Here is a 17,223-nt window from a genome sequence, read left to right on the forward strand (position 1 = left end):
CGGGAAGTAGAGGCACTTCCTCCTTCCTACCTCTCCTTGTTCCGAAACCCCGTCTGTTGAAACAGATCTTTTCAATGGGGATCCAGGGGCCTGTCAAAGCTCCGAAACACTGACTTCGTTTGAGGGAGGGGAGGTTAGACCCAAAGCGGCGGCGAATGTCAGCCGGATCAGTTCCGAAAACCTCTCAGATTTAGTGCGTAAAACAAAAAGTGACCGGAGTGAAAATAACAATGGCTGCGACGTAGCGCAACTTTTGGATCCAGGGGTGGATGATCAAGAGTCGGACTCAGTCGGTGCTGCTGGTTGGTGACTTTTTTTTTGTTTTGTTTTCGGAACTAGAAGGAGACTTTAAGGAGGACTTTCAGCATGAAGAAGCAGTTCAATCGCATGAAGCAGCTGGCCAACCAGACTGTTGGAAGGTGAGTGTCGGATCTGGTGGCATATGCTGCGCTTTAAACTGGCAGACTGTTAATAATGTTAGATGTGGTTAGTTTGAGTCTTCTGTCTGCTAGTTGTTGTGGGCGGCGTCGGAAGGACTCGGACGTGATTTTAGGGAAGGAGAAAAGTTTGCATACTAGTTGAAAAACATGTTTTATGTAGTTTTGTTTGTCGTCGACAAGCCGTGTAAAACGGTTTAATAACTGGAGGCGTTTAACTCTGGGGAAAAAAAAAAAAGAAAAAAAAAATCCCCGAAAAAGTTAAAGTTGAACGCTTCCTCAAGGTTCGCATCTTATATTTTTATTCAGAATTTTACCCTTTTTGAATTTAGCTTATGTTTACTGCAAAACTGGAGGTAATCTTGCTGAATATTTTATCTTGAACAGAATGACTAGGGGGCAGACCTAACCTAATCTAATGTACGAGGTATGTAACAGTGTTTCTGAATGGGACATGGGCGTCTCCAAAACCTTTTCCAATGGGCGACGCAATGGGGGCCAGTAATAATCCTGTGGTGGCACACCCAGTTTTTTTTTTTTAAATGTATGCAGCTGTGGCAATAGGTCCAATTAAAAACAATTAGGCTGATATAAATAGTCTGTAGTAGTTTATAAGTTCATGTTTTTATGTACTCGTTTTCTCTTGTACGTGACTTTAAAACTCAGCAACTCCGATTTGTTCTTTTTTTAAACCAAAAATATGTCAACCTGATATCATTAGAAGGTGAGGCCAGGAGTTGTTGACAGAGATTCAAGAAGAAAGTGACTGGGGGGGGGAGGAAGAATAAATAAATTAGTATTATCAAATCATTTATTTTTGTTTCTTTCTTAAATCCACTCATAATGCACAAATGTCTGACATGAAGGGTGGGCATGCTTTAACTCTGAATTATGACTCAAAGACATGAAAGACTTAATGTGGGCAGACACGTTCATATTATTTCCACTTTTTTAAATGGATAATTTTATTTATATTAGAACAGTTTTAATATTATATTCAATATACTATAAGAAAGTGATGTAGTTTTTATTTTTTGGCCTTTAATAAAATAACACTAAAAGCTTCACAATCGACTGCCTACAGTGTTAATATTACTAGGCTAAGGCTTAACTTTTTGATTTACCAGGATTAGTTCTGAGAACTTTTATATATATATATATATATGTCCCAGATGTAGATTTTGTACTCTCCTAGAGTGGAATTTCTTCAGATGTGGTTTAGGACTCATTTCCTGATGGCACAGCTGATTAGACTACCCAACCCAGGCCTCTGCCCTCTTCACTGTCCCTATGGGGCGACCTCGCCTTGTCCTCTGTCAGCCACAGCAGAGCCAGTGTTTCCACCTATTACTGTACACCACTGGTTCCTCTCCATGCACAAGCTTCCTAAGAATGACTTGTCCATCACTCCAAGGGGCTTGGCCGTGGATCCTTCCAGTCGTTGCTCCACACACGTTGTGCAACGGCAGTAAAAGTCAACTAAGCCACTGTCAGAGGTTGCTTTATTGAGAAGCAAAACTGTTGCGAGCACACGCCCTCCCTGGATTATTCCCTGGGAAGGATTAACTCTGCTGGAAATGCTTAAAAAATACAAGTGCAAGCTAAAAAAAAAAAAAAAAAAATCATAAATAGTTTAGGTTCTTATGCTTAATTAAAACCACAACCAGCTGGTTCTGACATAATCCTTTTGAAATTGAATTGAAAGTTGGTTCTAATGCACAACAAGCCACGGCTGTACGAGTCTGCATGAGGTACGACAAACGCATAAACAACAACACAGCTGGCCTTTGCAGATAGTGTGTGGTCGTCCGAGCCGGTTGGGACAGTTTGCTGCGGGCAGCACGCTGAGGGGATTTTGTGGAGTAAGCATTCCCAGCGTTGAGGACCGGGGGACGCTGGCTCAAACAAAGAAAGTCTCTTTTCTTTCCATAAAGGAGGAAACCAGCTGGATTTGCATTCGATTAACAGAAGGAGGCGGTTGAATCACCAGAGCTCAAACACAGCAGTGTTTACAAACAGCTTTGACCGAGTTATTTTAATAAAATCAGAGGCTGCAAAGTGACTCAGGAATGTGGTTGGATTTATATTTTCTTCACTGCATTTGCTCAGCGCGGCTTCGTGATATCGGTACGTTGCGCGTGACGTCCTCATGCGCAGCGCACGCCCCCCACGCCAAGCCTCTGTCTGAAGGAGTCTATTCTTAGAACGGTAGCTGCTGCCCAGCTCTTAAGCCGGATCAATGCTAATTCAGTATTGATAAGAATCATGAGGTTGTTTTTGTAGCTTATTCCTTTAGAGTCTGCAGTCTGATGTGATAATGTGATAAGAACGGAAACTAAAGTTCTTCTGTTGGGATGTCGTGGTCCTGTCCAGCAAACCAGTCAGTAATTAGGAAGTGAAACAAAAATAAAGGTTTATTTTTATTTATTTATTTATTTATTTTTTGCAGATGTGCATTTTAGGTTTACTCTGATATCCCTAAAATTAAATCAAATGCAATATAATTCCCAGCTATTCTTTGACAAAATGAATTTTAAAAAAATCTCTGACTGTAGTAAAAGGTAGTCTTGCTTTTCCTTTTTTAATTTTATGAACAGTGAGGGCATCTGAGGCCCCGAGTGAGGTAAGCCTTTACTGTATGCAGAGGGTGGAAGATAAGGATCATATTCTAAGAAGCTCATAACAGCATTGTGTAATACCTCACGTCTGAGCAGGAGATGGTTAGTTGATCCCTGCGAGGTTTAGATTCACGGCGTGCGCTCAGACTGCTGCGGAGACAGACGAGATCTACAGGGAGTTTTGTGTGAAGTCAAAGCAGCACATTTGTTAGATATCGACTGGAAACGATGCTGGTTAAAACAAACAAAAAAAAACACATTGGGGCTTTTTTCCACCTGCAAACTCCAGGTGCTCTAGCAGGCATTCTGGCATCCCGTCAACATTTCCTTGAAGCTTTTAGAGCGATGACATGACGTTGTTTATACCCAGATTGTGTCGCAAAAAAGCGTGCTGTGTGTCTGACATCAACAAGCCTCAATGGCAATTCTCACCCTCATGCATGCACACATCGGGGCCCCTGTTGCCACAACAAACAGGGTGCCGATGAGTCAAGAACTGTGTTTTTCAGACTGGGTGGAGGAATCTGACAGGTTCAGTTTGGCCTCTGGTGCATACTCGTCGAGCCCGGCTGTACAAATGATGCGCGTTAATTTAAAGCTCACATGCTCTCTGACAGGTCTTCGTAGCTTAATACCAGGTTTCTATTCGCTGCAGGCGTTTGTAACAACCTGTGCACAGGAGGAGAGGGGCTGGGTTTGCTGACCTGCTTTAGTAAACCCCAACCAGTGTGGTTGAAACAACGTTGGATTGTTCTCAAAAAATGGGAATAAATGCAACGTTTACGTACACAAACACATGCTGGTCAGCATCACGGGCTCTCGGATAAATCTTCTGATCTGTGTTTTTCCTCCACAGAGCTGAAAAAACAGAAGTCCTGAGCGATGACCTGCTTCAGGTAAATATCACGTCTTCAAGTGTATTTGCTGTAACGTCTCTGTCTATGATTTTATTTGTTGTTTTTTTATTTTCTGTTGGCCTATTTTGCATTACTTCACTTGATTTATTACTATTTTACATTTTATTATTTAACTTTGCTTTAATTTTACTTATATTTTTATTTTATTTTTCTTTCTTGTTTTATTCTTTGTTAGCTAGGTCATAAAATGTTTTTTATTTTATAAAGATTTTCATTACTAAAATATATTATTCTGAATAATATTTTAGTGACAGGCTACTTTATATAAGTGAAATGTAAGCTGCATTAATTATTGCAGCCTTAGCAGGAACAGCTGAAGCATCTTGCTTTTTTTTTTCTTTTATGTGGCTGTAATTCAACATTCATCTGTATTAAAAAGCGATCTGGTCTGAGTTATGTGTTACATCAGCTTTTGTTGAACTAATCTGCATGTATAAAGACTTTTTTTTTTTTTGGTGGGGCACATTTTCTGGAGAGGGAAAAAAACTGCAGAAGTTTCGAGTGTAGCATTCCCATCTAAGACTCTGTTAAAGCCATCATGCCTTTGTTTGAAGCCAAACTTCCTTCTGGGCTTTGAACCGCTTGTGTTTAAATGTTTCAGCAAAGTTTAAATCACAAGCGGTTGTGTGCGGTTGTACATTCGGTAACGCTACACTGGCACAAGGTAAGCACTTCAAGAGAAATGCCTGACTGCTTCAACGGCGAAGTCAGTTTCGTGTTTAGGAAATCAAAGTGGATGCACGCCGCTGGGTGTGTGTGTGTGTTGTTGTTGGGGGATGGGAACCCTTTGGCTTGTGAAACGGTGAGATCATCTTTGGAAAAAAAAATGTGGGAATAAATACTGCGGAAATGAATAAAAGCAGCGCAGAGAGGTTAATCAGTGCAGAGTAAATCTTCAACAACCCTCATTCGGCCTCAGAAGTGGAGGCTTTATGACCAGCAGCGGTGAACTCTGGACCGTATGCAGTTCACACCCAGTAACTCCCAACACAAACTGGTGCAAAACATAAATATTTCCACATAAATAGTACTGCGATCTCGAGCTAAATATATTTGTTATTTTCGTAAGCCAACAGAAGAGAACAGACCCAGCCGTCCCACTGAATGCTCTTTCCCGTCTTTGGCGAGTTTTGTGCTGCGTTAGACATTCCTTAATCTCCGGCTCTCGGCGAGGAATGTTATTGTCAGGAGGTCAGCATTGTTAAAGTAGCTCGAACGTCTTTTGGCAGCTCCGGCTTCTGACAGGATTTCTTTTGAAATGGCAAAAACACGTCATGCACAGATCCTCTGTTAAAGTTTCAGGTCTTTGTGACCTAAACACACCAGACCTCGGTGGATTACTTACAGACTTGTCCCACCTTTAATGTGACACAATTGCTGGATAATTTCTTCAAAATTCAGAAACATAACAATTGTAATGAAACATGAACAAATATGTTGGGATATATTTTCCCTCTGGTCCTGCACAAGTTCTCCAAATCTTTTTAATTGTGAATGCATTTTTTTTTTGTTTTGTTTCGTTTCTGGTCTATAAAGATTTAGTTTCATTCTTCCGTGGATTTGGATATATGCTTGGATTTGCTGTGATACTAACAAATGCAATCCCAATTCATCTTCAGGCCGAGGATGCTCCAACCCAATAGAATTTAACTCCACAGCATGATACAGCCACCACCATGTTTCAGTGTGGAGTACTTGTCTTGCAGTTGGAAAGTTGTGGGTTCCCTTGGAGAAGGTAGTCGGCGCAAAGTTTCCATCTTATCTGCACATCGATGTATAAATGTGAGGGTGTTGTATGTGGGGTTTGTTGAAAGACACTCTAGTGCTTTGAGCAGTCAGTATGACTGCTAAATTTGGGCATTGCCATCTAGGAATATGCCTGAGCCATAAGGAAAGAAGAAATTCACTGATGAAATAATTTAACTTCATATCTTTGGGCAGTTATTGCTGTTTAGCCGAGATCACATGACCCCAGCTCATAGCTCTGCCCCCCCACCCCCAGGCTGGTGCAGTAGGCAATAAGCATGATGGGAGCATCACTTCATGTACCTTTCTTCTTACCCTGATTTGCCAATTACTCTGTATTGGCATTTCTAAACTCATCAGACCAGAAAACCTTCTACCATTATTCTAGAGTTCAGTCTTTATGCTCCGTATCAAATTGCAGCCTTTTTTTTTCCCCAGTTACCTTCGCCCATCAGTAGTTTGCTTGAGGCTAAGCAGCTGTTTAAATCCCAGTCCCTTCCCTTCATATTTTGTGTGTGTGGAACTATTGAACATACTCTTGTAATCACCGATCACAATCATTCAAGATTTTGTTCCAACCACAAATTTTCCATAAGTATGATGGTTTCCCACAATTCTTCCAGTTTTTATTAATTCATTAAACAGCCTGTAATACAATATTTGTTGGTTTTTTTCCCCCCTTGATGCATGACAATGATTGGACCCTTCTGAAACAAGACCAGGATTTGTCTTCCGATATGGTTAGTTTCAGAAATAAGGTGCTACTCGGTGCATTACTAAGAATTTATTTAATTTAATTTGTTTTACCTGCTGAAAAAGCCAAGAATCTTCAGTAGGATAGTTACTACACAGACAGTTATTTGCTCCGTTGAAACCAAATTGACTTTTGCTTTGGAAAGGTAGAGAAACCGCTTTGCCATCGGACATATGCCAGGATCTTTCTGCTAGAATGACGAAACAAAATCAAAATGTTTCTTAGCAAGGTATTAGCTTAACTTTATGCAACCAGGTAATTGCATTTTTTATGTTTCACATTTCCTTCTCTAATTGCGCAGCTTTCAGTCAAGTTGTGAGTCACTGTCAGAAAAACGGGCGACATTAGATCTTTGCACTTCTGCTGGCTAATGATTTGCATGTCGCTAATAGTCAGTTGTTACATCTGCAGTGATCTGAGTAAAGTGTGCGGCTTACACACATGCAAGAGTAAATCAACACTGTTGTTTAATCGCTCTGCCTGGAAAGGTTTTTCTTCCATCTTCCAAGCGTGAGACCAGAAGGGATCATTTTTCCTAACCCACTTCCCACAATCTCCTGCATCCCCCTCCCCCTTTTCTACGAACAGTCCAATATGAAACTCGACTCTGTTATTTCCATGCTGTCATAGTACTCTCTTCTCTTGCATTTTCCACAATGCTTTGCATTGGGTAAGACATTTCTCTTGTTTGGACTCGTCCTGCCTCAGTGGGAGAGTCTGGGAGGCTGTCGGACTGGATTGTATCCTTGCTTGCCTGATCTCAAAGTGAAGGGCATCGAGTTGGAACTGGTTCCAGAAGTCAGTATTTGAATATAACTGAAGATGAGATATCCAAATGGGGTGTTGGATACTCTGCTGTGCTCATATCTAGTGGTTACATGGTAAGTGAGTACTGCATTGGGTCAGTCGGTGAGAGAAACTTTTGGTGATTGCACTTTTGGTGTGATCAAAAGTGCATGATCGTACACCAAAAGTGTACATCATATACACTGCTGGTGGTGTATGATGTAGGTTTAAACAGCTTCCACATGTTTAAACCTACATAATATATATTATTGTTCTCACAGGTGAATTCAAACCACAATACTCTATGTTGTAGTTCAGTATAGTTCTTTTTCACTGATCATCACAAATAAACAAACGTTGCAAAATAGAGGATGGACATTCTGTGTTGTTATATATTATGTCACACCGAATAGACGTGGGCAAGAAATGTATTTTTTACTTTCCAAAATGCAGATATAGTCATAAGATAAGCTACACTCTATGACTTAGTTGATTGTTTAAGAAATTGTGGGAGAAATAACTGAAAGTAGTTTACTTTTGTTAGACCTTAACCACTGCTTTATTTGTCGTGTGAAATTGGCTTGACTCTTTACTGTGGTGCTTCATTTAATTTAGATTTGAGTAGGTTTGTTACACACACAGCTCTCTGGGGCATTTCATTCAAACTGAGGTCTGGACTTTGACTGGACCATTAAAACACCTTGGTTGTGTTTTTATTGTCCTTCTGTTGTATATTCGTTGCCGTGCTTTGCATCATTTTCCTGTTGAAGGCCCAAATCTTCAGGACATAGGTCATCATGTTTGACTATAGAATACTTTGCTCAACTTGGAGACTGCAACCTACGCAGTTCCTGGGGATGCAAAACAGCCCACGTCACTACACCACCACCACCACACTTTCATCTTGGCATGGTAGGTGATAGGTTTTTATTTAGACATCACACTGTGTGTGTGTGTGTGTGTGTGTGNTGTGTGTGTGTGTGTGTGTGTGTGTGTGTGTGTGTGTGTGTGTGTGTGTGTGTGTGTGTGTGTGTGTGTGTGTGAGATTTGGCAGCTCTATTGATTCAATCAATCCAAACAGTATTTTCTCCAGACATCTTCTTTTTTTTTTTTTTCCAGCTCAAACTTTTCAAACTTAAGTTTTGCTGCCATATTTGTTTTAGCGAGTTGACGCTTTCTCACACACTCTCTAATTGTAGGTGAGGTCTCCAAAATATCTGACATAGATCTAGGTGTTGCTTGTTGTCATGCCTGTGAGCATCGGATGGCCTGACTTTGAGGACGATCACTCCAGGAAGATTAGCAGCTAACAGTCTTTCTCTCTGTCGAATGGATGGACTTCAGAGAGAGGTCTATCCATCCCTCTCTATTCAAACCTTTCTGGATTTTTGGGGAGAAAAAATTGCTTCTCTAAACTGATTGCTGATGTCTTTCCAGCACACCTGAACAAAGTCCAAATCAATAAAAGTCTTGCCATTACAGAGGTGGTCTCGTTTGCTGATGAAGCAGTTAAAGAGAAACAACCTGCCGTGTTTCACGTCAGCTCTTTGTTGTATCTAAACCAAGTCGATTCTCAGTGTTAAGATTTCCTCTCTCAAATTAGAGTGGCTTTCACCTTAATTATGTAACCACTTGATAGTTTGAATTTAAAACTGCAGAAGATCTGACCACGTTTTAGTAAAGCCAGTTTGCATTTGCATAAAACTGATGTCTTTACGCCTAATGGCTTCATTAGAGAGTTCTGGCAAACAGAGTTGGAATCCCAAAATTACTTAAAGATGCTGTTTGAGGCAACTTCCACTTCGTTCGCACGTCATCCATTGCCAGCCGATAGGCATGCGATCCACAGATTAACTTTAAACCTGTGTCTTTCAACAACAACAACAAAAAAAATAAAAAAATAAGGTGCACATTTTTATTTAATGAACATTTTTCCTTGTTTTCACATGTACAGTCCTTGCTTAAATCTCTGCTTTCACACTAAAAAAAACGTCCCTGTTTGCAAATATGCTGTAATTCCCCTAAAAAAATGTTTCTGCGTTCAGCAAGTATCTTCTGCTCCTATTCAAGTCGTGCACTTCATGCTTTAACTTTGTATATAGGAATGAAACTAGCACTCATTTACGTTCTGCACCTGCAGATTATCTACGCTCTCTTATGGAGGAAAATTGTGTCATGGTAACAGTTCCAGCTATAAGACAGTTTTACTGACATCACTACCTAATTTTCACCACAGAGTGAGAGCTGAGAGTCCGCGCAATCAGAGGAAGCTTGATATGAGAAGCAGAAAACATTTTTACAAGAAGCATTACATCCGAGTGCAAAAATATTTTTAGGGATAAGCAGATCAACATTTCAAGCAAGCAAGAAATTTTTTTTAAAGTGTGTGCATGCATCTTTTTTTGGAACTCAAACTGTTTCATTAAGTTAGCGAAACAGTCACCACCTCTTATGCTGGGGTCATGGTTGTCAGCTGGGGTTATAAAAGAATCGAATTCAAATTCATCTCTGTTCCGGGACAGAAGAAAATACTGTGCAGTTCTGCACAAAGCACATAAAATAGTCTCTTTATTCTCTGCACCAAGCAAAGGGTGCCAGTCCCCTTTTGACTGCTCATGACTGAAAGCACCAGGAACAAGGTGACACTGACAGATGAGTCATATTTTGACTGGATTTGGCCTATGACAGGATGAGGAACACCTTTATGTAGGGAAACATCTATGGTTTTCTGGGTTTGTACAACTTGAAGGAGACCACAAGGCAGACCAAGAGCTCACTGGAAGGGCTTTACGTCCATTTTGACCTTGGAACATGTTGGCTGCAGCCTGATCTCAGATGAGCAGAAAGCAATGGATGGATGGTTGTAATGACAGTCAGAATCCTACTTAAAAATGTATCTGGTTTGATTTGATTCATCACTCCAAATTGAAAAATTTGCTTGGTTTTTAATATCCCAGAAAAGGGGGAAAGCTGCAAAACTGCTTCCTTTCTTTCTTTCTTTTTTCTTTCTTTTTTCTTTTTTTTTGCATTCTGGTTTTCAGAATCACATGAAAACACTTAGACACTTAGCTTAATTGAATTTGGACTTTAAAGTAAAGATGCTCAGTCTGTTTTTTACTTCCAACTAAAGCAACTTTTCTTCTCAGCTAGACAAGCTCTCTGGAAGAAATTTTAGATTCAATTCTTACTTCAGGTTCATCGTTATCTTCATAATCGTTAGTTCCCGCCTGCCAGGTCAGCCAGCTAGTCATCTTCCAGTTACCTCGATGATGCAGCTTTTCAGTCTACCGAAGTGAAAACGCGCCCGTCCACACGGCTTCTGAGTCACTCACTGAACATTCCACATTTCTGCTGCTGTGGGTCAAAGGTCAGCAACTGGAGCTCGCTGTGCTCAGTTTTCACTGCTGCTTGGAAAAGAAAACGCGCAGAAAACTGAAAAGTTGGCAGCGAGTGTGAACCTTTGGAAAGTGTGGTAACAGCAGAGTGGAAGCAGTCATCTCTGTTCGTTTTGGTGTGTGTGAGCTTGTCTGGGACTATTATCAAGAGATTTGCCCTGTTCTTTTTTTTTTTCCCCCTCTTGTCCAACTTTTAATCCACCGTTTTATCGGGGTGTGTGGTTGAGCTTGTGCTTGAGAATATTTAACTGAGCAAGAACAGAACTCTGAGTTTGGGAGGACGGCGAAACCAAAACACGAAGACACTCTTAACCAGAAATCTTTGAGAAACCCACCAAGATTTTCCTTTTCTGAGAGACTTACTTCTGTACTTAATCTTTATATTGTCTTGTTTGCTCTGTTTCCTTTCCTGTACACTTCCATTTCTTATATGCTTGGAAAGTGTTTGCACTAAAGACACCAAATGTGATCAATATGTCTGTAGCCCAGCCGTCTCACCCACACTGCAGACTCTCAGAGCTCTTTCTTTTCTTTCTTGGCGGACGTTATTGGAAAACCTGCAACTAATCAAGTCGTCACCAGATATTCCTAGAGTTAGGGGTTGTATTTATTGCATCTATTGTATCTTCCAGGGTAGAAAGTGGAATCCAGCTGAGATATTGCTCTAAAAGGGAGCAATGAATTAGAGAGGATAAAACTGAAGGAAGAGGATGAGATCTGACAGCAAATAGACTCAGATCTTTGGCCGCAGCTGGTTGTTTACATCAAGAAAGGAAGAGGAAGATAATACTCAACAGGCAGGCAGCTATTTGTGGTCCAATGTAAAAAAAAGAAAAAAAAAGAGCCTGCCCAGACCTCAAGAGAAATACATGCAATAAGTATTTTACAAATATGACATAATATTTTACCTCCTGTATAACAATGCACCTGCATTCTTCACCTGACAGACTTAGCGTCACTGATGCAACTGCTGACTATTTTCCACTAATTTGATGTCTATCATGAAGTAAATACAAAAACTAATATCGCAAAATTACAATTGTTCAGTTCTGATTTTTCCCTGGTTCTCCTTATAATGCACTTCCTTGTGTTTTATCGTTGTGAAATTATCCCGAAATCAGTGCCATCTTCTCGGATATGACTAAAACGCTTCCTGCAGCTGCGCAGGTCACATGCAAACAACTTTTGCAAGAGGCATTTGGTGAAAAACTGGTGCTTAAAGTGGGAAAACAAGCTAAAAAACAAGTTCAACTGCTCAAAGAGCTGAAACTAGTTGTGTTGTGCTTCATGTGTTGTCACTAGAGGCGTTTGCACACGGAGGTTTGCTATCAAATCCTGAGTCTAGATTTTATCTAGACTAAATAATGAGTTGCAACAAAATATCAAAGCAAAAAGAGCTCCTCAATGTGACATCATGTGACGTCAAGTATGTTTAGATGGCATGCTTTATCTGAGGTTTGTGTTTCTTTCACTGTTTGAACGAGGGTTGTTATAATGTACACTGCACTGTTTATAGTTACAGCGTCAAGGCATGTAAAACAGCAAGTAATATCTGTATGACAACTGCTCGGATAACCTGTTAAGTCAGCTTTGCAGTCAGTATGATTGTTTTCTATAGTTTCACATGTCTCCATCAGAAAAGCTTTCCCTGCCCTCATCGTTAAAGAGCCCCATCACTGCATTCCCTCTTGACTCATCCTCGTGTCTTTGTGTCTTTGCTGCTTGTTGTTCTGCTGCAGAACACAGTCAGATCCTCCATGACGTCCCGACACCAAGGACAGGACGGAAACTTTTGCAGATGAATGTGTGCTCATCCAGCCTCTGTGTTTTGATTTGTAGCCCTCAGCTGGGTCGTATATGTTGAACAGGAAGATGGAAGGTTTATGTTTCCTTCATCCTGGTTCGAACCAGCGCACTGATCATGTCCTACTGTTTTCTTTGTTCGCGTTTTGAATTGTGTTTTCTAATTGTTTTTTTTGTTTTTTTTTTTCTTTTTGTCTCATGCGGTTCATGCAGATCGAGAGGCGGATGGAGCTGGTGCGCTTGGTGTCGCACAACATGCACAAGAGGCTGGTGTCCTGTCTGCAGGGTCAACTCGGCACCGACACAGAGAAGAGACATGTAAGAAGAATGTGCTATCGCTGTTAGCCATTGCTCTGTTATCTGAGCTGACCTTTAAACGAAACACAACTTTACTGTCAAGTCACGTTATAAACATTCGATGCGTTGCTGTAAAAACTTTGCAGATGCTTCTGTGCCACATGGATGGCATGCACAGAGATTACAACTCCGGCACACCCCTCAGAGTTGCAGTAACAGAGATTGGTGTCTTGTGCAGTGAACACATGGCATCTGTTCTTATGTAACGCATAGATATGAAAAATGGCTTCCTGCCAAAGTCATAATCCCTGTAGAGCAGCTGCAGTCGGTGTTACCAACAAAACTGACTGCTCTTGTGTTCCTTTGCCAAGCTTGTTTGTGGTGTTGTCATTCAAATGATCCAAACAGTGACTTTCCTAAAGTTATAACTCAGCTTCAAGTCGTTTTGTTTCATAAGAGCCTAACTTTGTTTTTACGTCCTGCTGCAGAAAAAGCTGCCGCTGACGGGCTTGTCCCAGACCATGCAGGAAGGCGGGGCTCAGCTGGGAGACGAGGGCCTGATTGGGTGAGGAAAAACTGCAGCACTCCTCGAACATTTCCATGTTTTGTCACGCTACAACCATAAAAATGAACATATTTTATTGGGTTTTTATTTATTTAACCCTTTTTGTGCCGTTTTGTGAATGCCTCTGGGGTTTGTTGAAGAACATTAGGGAACAAAGGATGTTATGAAGATCTAGTCAGAGGTAAAACTGTGGAGGAGTTTAAAGCAGGGTAAGGTTATAAAACAACATTCGAAACTTGTAACACAGAGCTCTGTTTAATCCATCACCCCCCCTCCAAAAAAAAAGAACATGCACAGATGAAGAGAGCATTAATCAAAGACACAGAAGACGACCGTGGTAACTCTGTAGGAGAGAGCTCTGCTCGCCATTTTATAAAAAATGGAGGAGTCAGCATCATGCTGTGGGAATGCTTCAGCAGCAAATAGTAAATTTGCAGCAGCACTTCACTCGAGCTCCTTTTCAGATAAAAAATGGGCAAAAGTTGGTAAGACGTACAAAAAAGATATCTCTATAAAGTACTGCCTCAGAGGTGCTGAATGAAAATGTGAACCACACTCTTTTGGTAGTTTCTCCATTTGTAATAACACTTTAAAACTTTTTGCTTCTACATCACATTTATACACAATTTTATGCTGGTCTATGACATAAAACACCAATGAAATACTTTTTTTTTCTGGTTGCGGCTTCACAAAAAGGGGAAAAAGTTTACAGGATTTCAGGAACTGTGAAGCATCAGCATTGACCAGCACTGTGACTATTTGAATGGCTGAAAAATTACCTGTCTCTGGTAGAAACTGCATGTAGAATTGTAAAAACAGTGACATTATCATATATTTGTGTGCGTTGCAGCAAGATGTTGGAGGTGTGCGGGGAGACCGAGAGCCGGTTAGCCACCGAACTTATGCAGCATGAATTGCAGATCGAAAAAGATATTCTGGATCCTCTCAACCAGCTGGCAGAGGTAAAAAAATAAAATAAAAAATCACAGACATAACTCATTTTATGCTCCACAAACTATTTGGTATCTGTCACGCAGCTGCTCTGTAACAGTTGTTCTGTACACTGAGGCATTAAATTCACTGTGCAATTCACAGACTTGTAGGAAGGACGTTCTCAATGCTGCGTTACGCGTTTAGTCAAGCATTTCTCATGATTCCTGAATGTTTTTCCCACAGGTGGAGATTCCTAACATACTGAAACAGAGGAAGCAACTTGCCAGGCTAGTTCTGGATTACGATTCGGCCAAGACGAGGTGTGTGAAGGCTGATGCCTATTTATTAATTAATCCACAATTTATGAAGGTTATAGTTTTAAATTTTCAACTTGACATGAAAGCTTGGTTGTTGTTGGTATAGTTTGGGCTAAAAAGGCTAATTTTAGAGATGATCCTGTAAATATAGTTGAAATAAAATAAAATATTTTTTCCACTTTGGTACCGAGCAAAAAAAAAAAAAACAATGTTTAGCCTGATTTAATGTCAAACACTTTTCAGCTCGGCCCATGAGTTTCTATGTGTCTGGAGTGTGAGATGGCCACTTCAAAACACTGACCTTATTATGCGTATTACGCTTTATATCTACTTTAGTGATACAGTGAAGTCTACTGTCTATGTTGAAGACCCACTGGCACCCAAGTGTTTACTTCCGAAATAATGTCTTCACGTGTTGCTCAAGTATTTCCCATGATGCATCCATTTTTGAAAAGTGGATTAATACTGCCACCAACGTTCCTTACAATTGGGATGATGTACAGAGGCTGGCAGTCTTCTCCTTCATATAACGTTGTCATTATGGCTAAATAGGGTTTTTATGTTCATCCTAGTATAGGACACGTCTTAAAAAGCTGAAATCTGGTGTTTTTATGTCTTTCTCTCTGAGTGGTCTTTCAGTCCATAGAGATCTTTGTGTGATTGATTCACGCATTTCGTTCCAAGTATGTTTACCATGTGACACAGAACCCATCTCATAGACATAGACATGAACCCAAATTGATCATTGGAGATTCTCAAGCTGTTTATTCTTGCATATAATCATTTGAACACACGTACGGGGCATTTATATTCATCCGGAAATTGTATCCAAGGATGAACCGTCTTCCGAAATTCTTGGCTGATTGCTTTTCATTTCTACATGATATCACACAAAGAGGCAGTATGTGACTGAGATGTTGCCTTAAAAGACATCCGCAGAAGTGCCTCCATTTAATCTTATGAAACTTGCAAAGCCATATCATCATCAACTGGACTTTTCCAAGTTGCTTTAATGTGGCTGTAGTTTTCCTTAACTTAAGCCATATTTAAAGAGAGCTAAAGCAAAATGTCTTCAAAAAATGGTCTTATTTTGTCATTTAGCAATAAAAAGAATTCTGACTTATCTAAAGCAAGAAAGATTTAATATCAGTCAATGAGAAAAATAGGTTGTGTTTTTCCATATAGTGTATATAAATGTGTCTTCAACAGAAAGCTTCAGGGTGATTTGTTTTATGTCCTTCAGGTGGTATCAGGCAACAAAGTCCAACAACCAGGCCATGGCAGCTAAAGTAGACTCACTCAAGGATGAGATGGACGAAGCTCTCAATAAAGTAGAAATATGCAAGGTAACAATCAGTAACCACGGAGTAATCTGCTCTGCATGGACTTTAATGGAGGCTCGTCTGAGCTAATAGGTGTACATTCCTCGGTTTAATGAAGTGTCTGAACAAAGAAGGCCTTGCAAGAATGGCTCCAGGCAATAATGCCAGGAAGATTATTTGCGGTGTAGTGTAATTAAAGGTCAAAGCTTTGTCATGTGGGGTTCATCAGTGTCGTAATGAGGAATTTATGGTTGACGCTCAGAACAAAGGTTAAGGATGCTGTCACCTTCATTCATCCCACAGGACCAGCTGTCTGCAGACATGTACAACTTTGCCTCAAAAGAGGGAGACTATGCACGCTATTATATCATGGTGAGTGCGTCAAAAGCTCAATAGCTCACCTCACAATCCAAACAGCTGATTCGTGGATGGCAACGTTTTGTATTTGTGTGTGTTGCAGTTATTAGAGGCCCAGGCTGAGTATCACAGGAAGTCTCTGTCAGCTCTGGAAGCAGCTATCCCCACCATCCAAATACAGCAAGGTGAGGACATGCTGTTTATAAGAAGATCCACGAGTGTTTGCTTTATTCCGCGGTAGCGTGAAAAAAGTCCAAGCACGCTTGTGATCTAACCCAGCTCAATAGCTCTTGGTGTGAATCACAGTGAGAGTTTCATTTCCTTTCAGTGCAAACAGAAGAGGATTGAGTTTTGCCCAACAAAGGAAAATGAAACCACCAAGTCGGAATCAGTCAGCTTATCAACTGATGCAATAGTTAGACCCTGTTTCTGTAGAAAGGTTGGGAATAGATTATCCTCCGACTATATGAAATTGTATCACAAAGGCTAAATTAGCTCAGTGAATCATAGGTAATTGATTGTGAATCCCGCCTCTCAATGATTGCTTGAGAAAGGCCCCGGCCCTCCTGGATGGATGGATGATTTCAGTTTTTATTGTAGTATTTCTATGGTTGGGATTGAACCGACGCATTCTGGCAATCGGGTCTGATGCCGATGTTATTCTTGGATCCGATTTACGGCTGAGGCCACCGGAGTCCTGTGTTGCTTTTCCCTCTGATTTAACTAGAGCTTTCAGCTGACCGACTAGAACACATTGCAAACACCGAGTTCCCAGTCCGATACTTCATTCAAAGAAGACACATAAAACCACGGCGGCTTTGAAGTAAAATATCACACTACGTTTCATCAGTAATGAATGTACTCACTCACTGTTAAATTTGGGTTTTGTCAAGCTCTCTAGTTTTTCTCTTATCTAGTTCTTTTGATAGCAACAGACATTTTGTCCCAACTGGAGATTCTGCAGATCAGACTTAAC

The 17,223-nt window shown here is 40.6% G+C and overlaps 1 protein-coding gene across 4 annotated transcripts in view; it reads left to right on the forward strand.

The window, feature by feature from the left end:
• arhgap17b (Rho GTPase activating protein 17b) overlaps positions 1–17,223 on the forward strand; it is a 26,292-nt gene continuing 9,069 nt past the window's right edge. For 2 of the 4 annotated variants that reach the window (XM_007557363.2, XM_007557364.2), the window contains exons 1-9: positions 1–419; positions 3,912–3,951; positions 12,670–12,774; positions 13,242–13,318; positions 14,169–14,280; positions 14,495–14,571; positions 15,812–15,914; positions 16,194–16,262; positions 16,351–16,432. In XM_007557363.2, coding sequence (XP_007557425.1) covers positions 367–419; positions 3,912–3,951; positions 12,670–12,774; positions 13,242–13,318; positions 14,169–14,280; positions 14,495–14,571; positions 15,812–15,914; positions 16,194–16,262; positions 16,351–16,432 — 718 coding nt within the window. In that variant the 5' untranslated portion in view covers positions 1–366. The remainder of the gene's footprint in view (positions 420–3,911; positions 3,952–12,669; positions 12,775–13,241; positions 13,319–14,168; positions 14,281–14,494; positions 14,572–15,811; positions 15,915–16,193; positions 16,263–16,350; positions 16,433–17,223) is intronic. The other 2 variants (XM_016673977.1, XM_007557366.2) reach the window with 2 other exon arrangements.

Source organism: Poecilia formosa, unplaced genomic scaffold, assembly GCF_000485575.1.
Source record: "Poecilia formosa unplaced genomic scaffold, Poecilia_formosa-5.1.2 Scaffold88, whole genome shotgun sequence".
In the NCBI taxonomy this organism is placed as follows: domain Eukaryota; kingdom Metazoa; phylum Chordata; class Actinopteri; order Cyprinodontiformes; family Poeciliidae; genus Poecilia; species Poecilia formosa.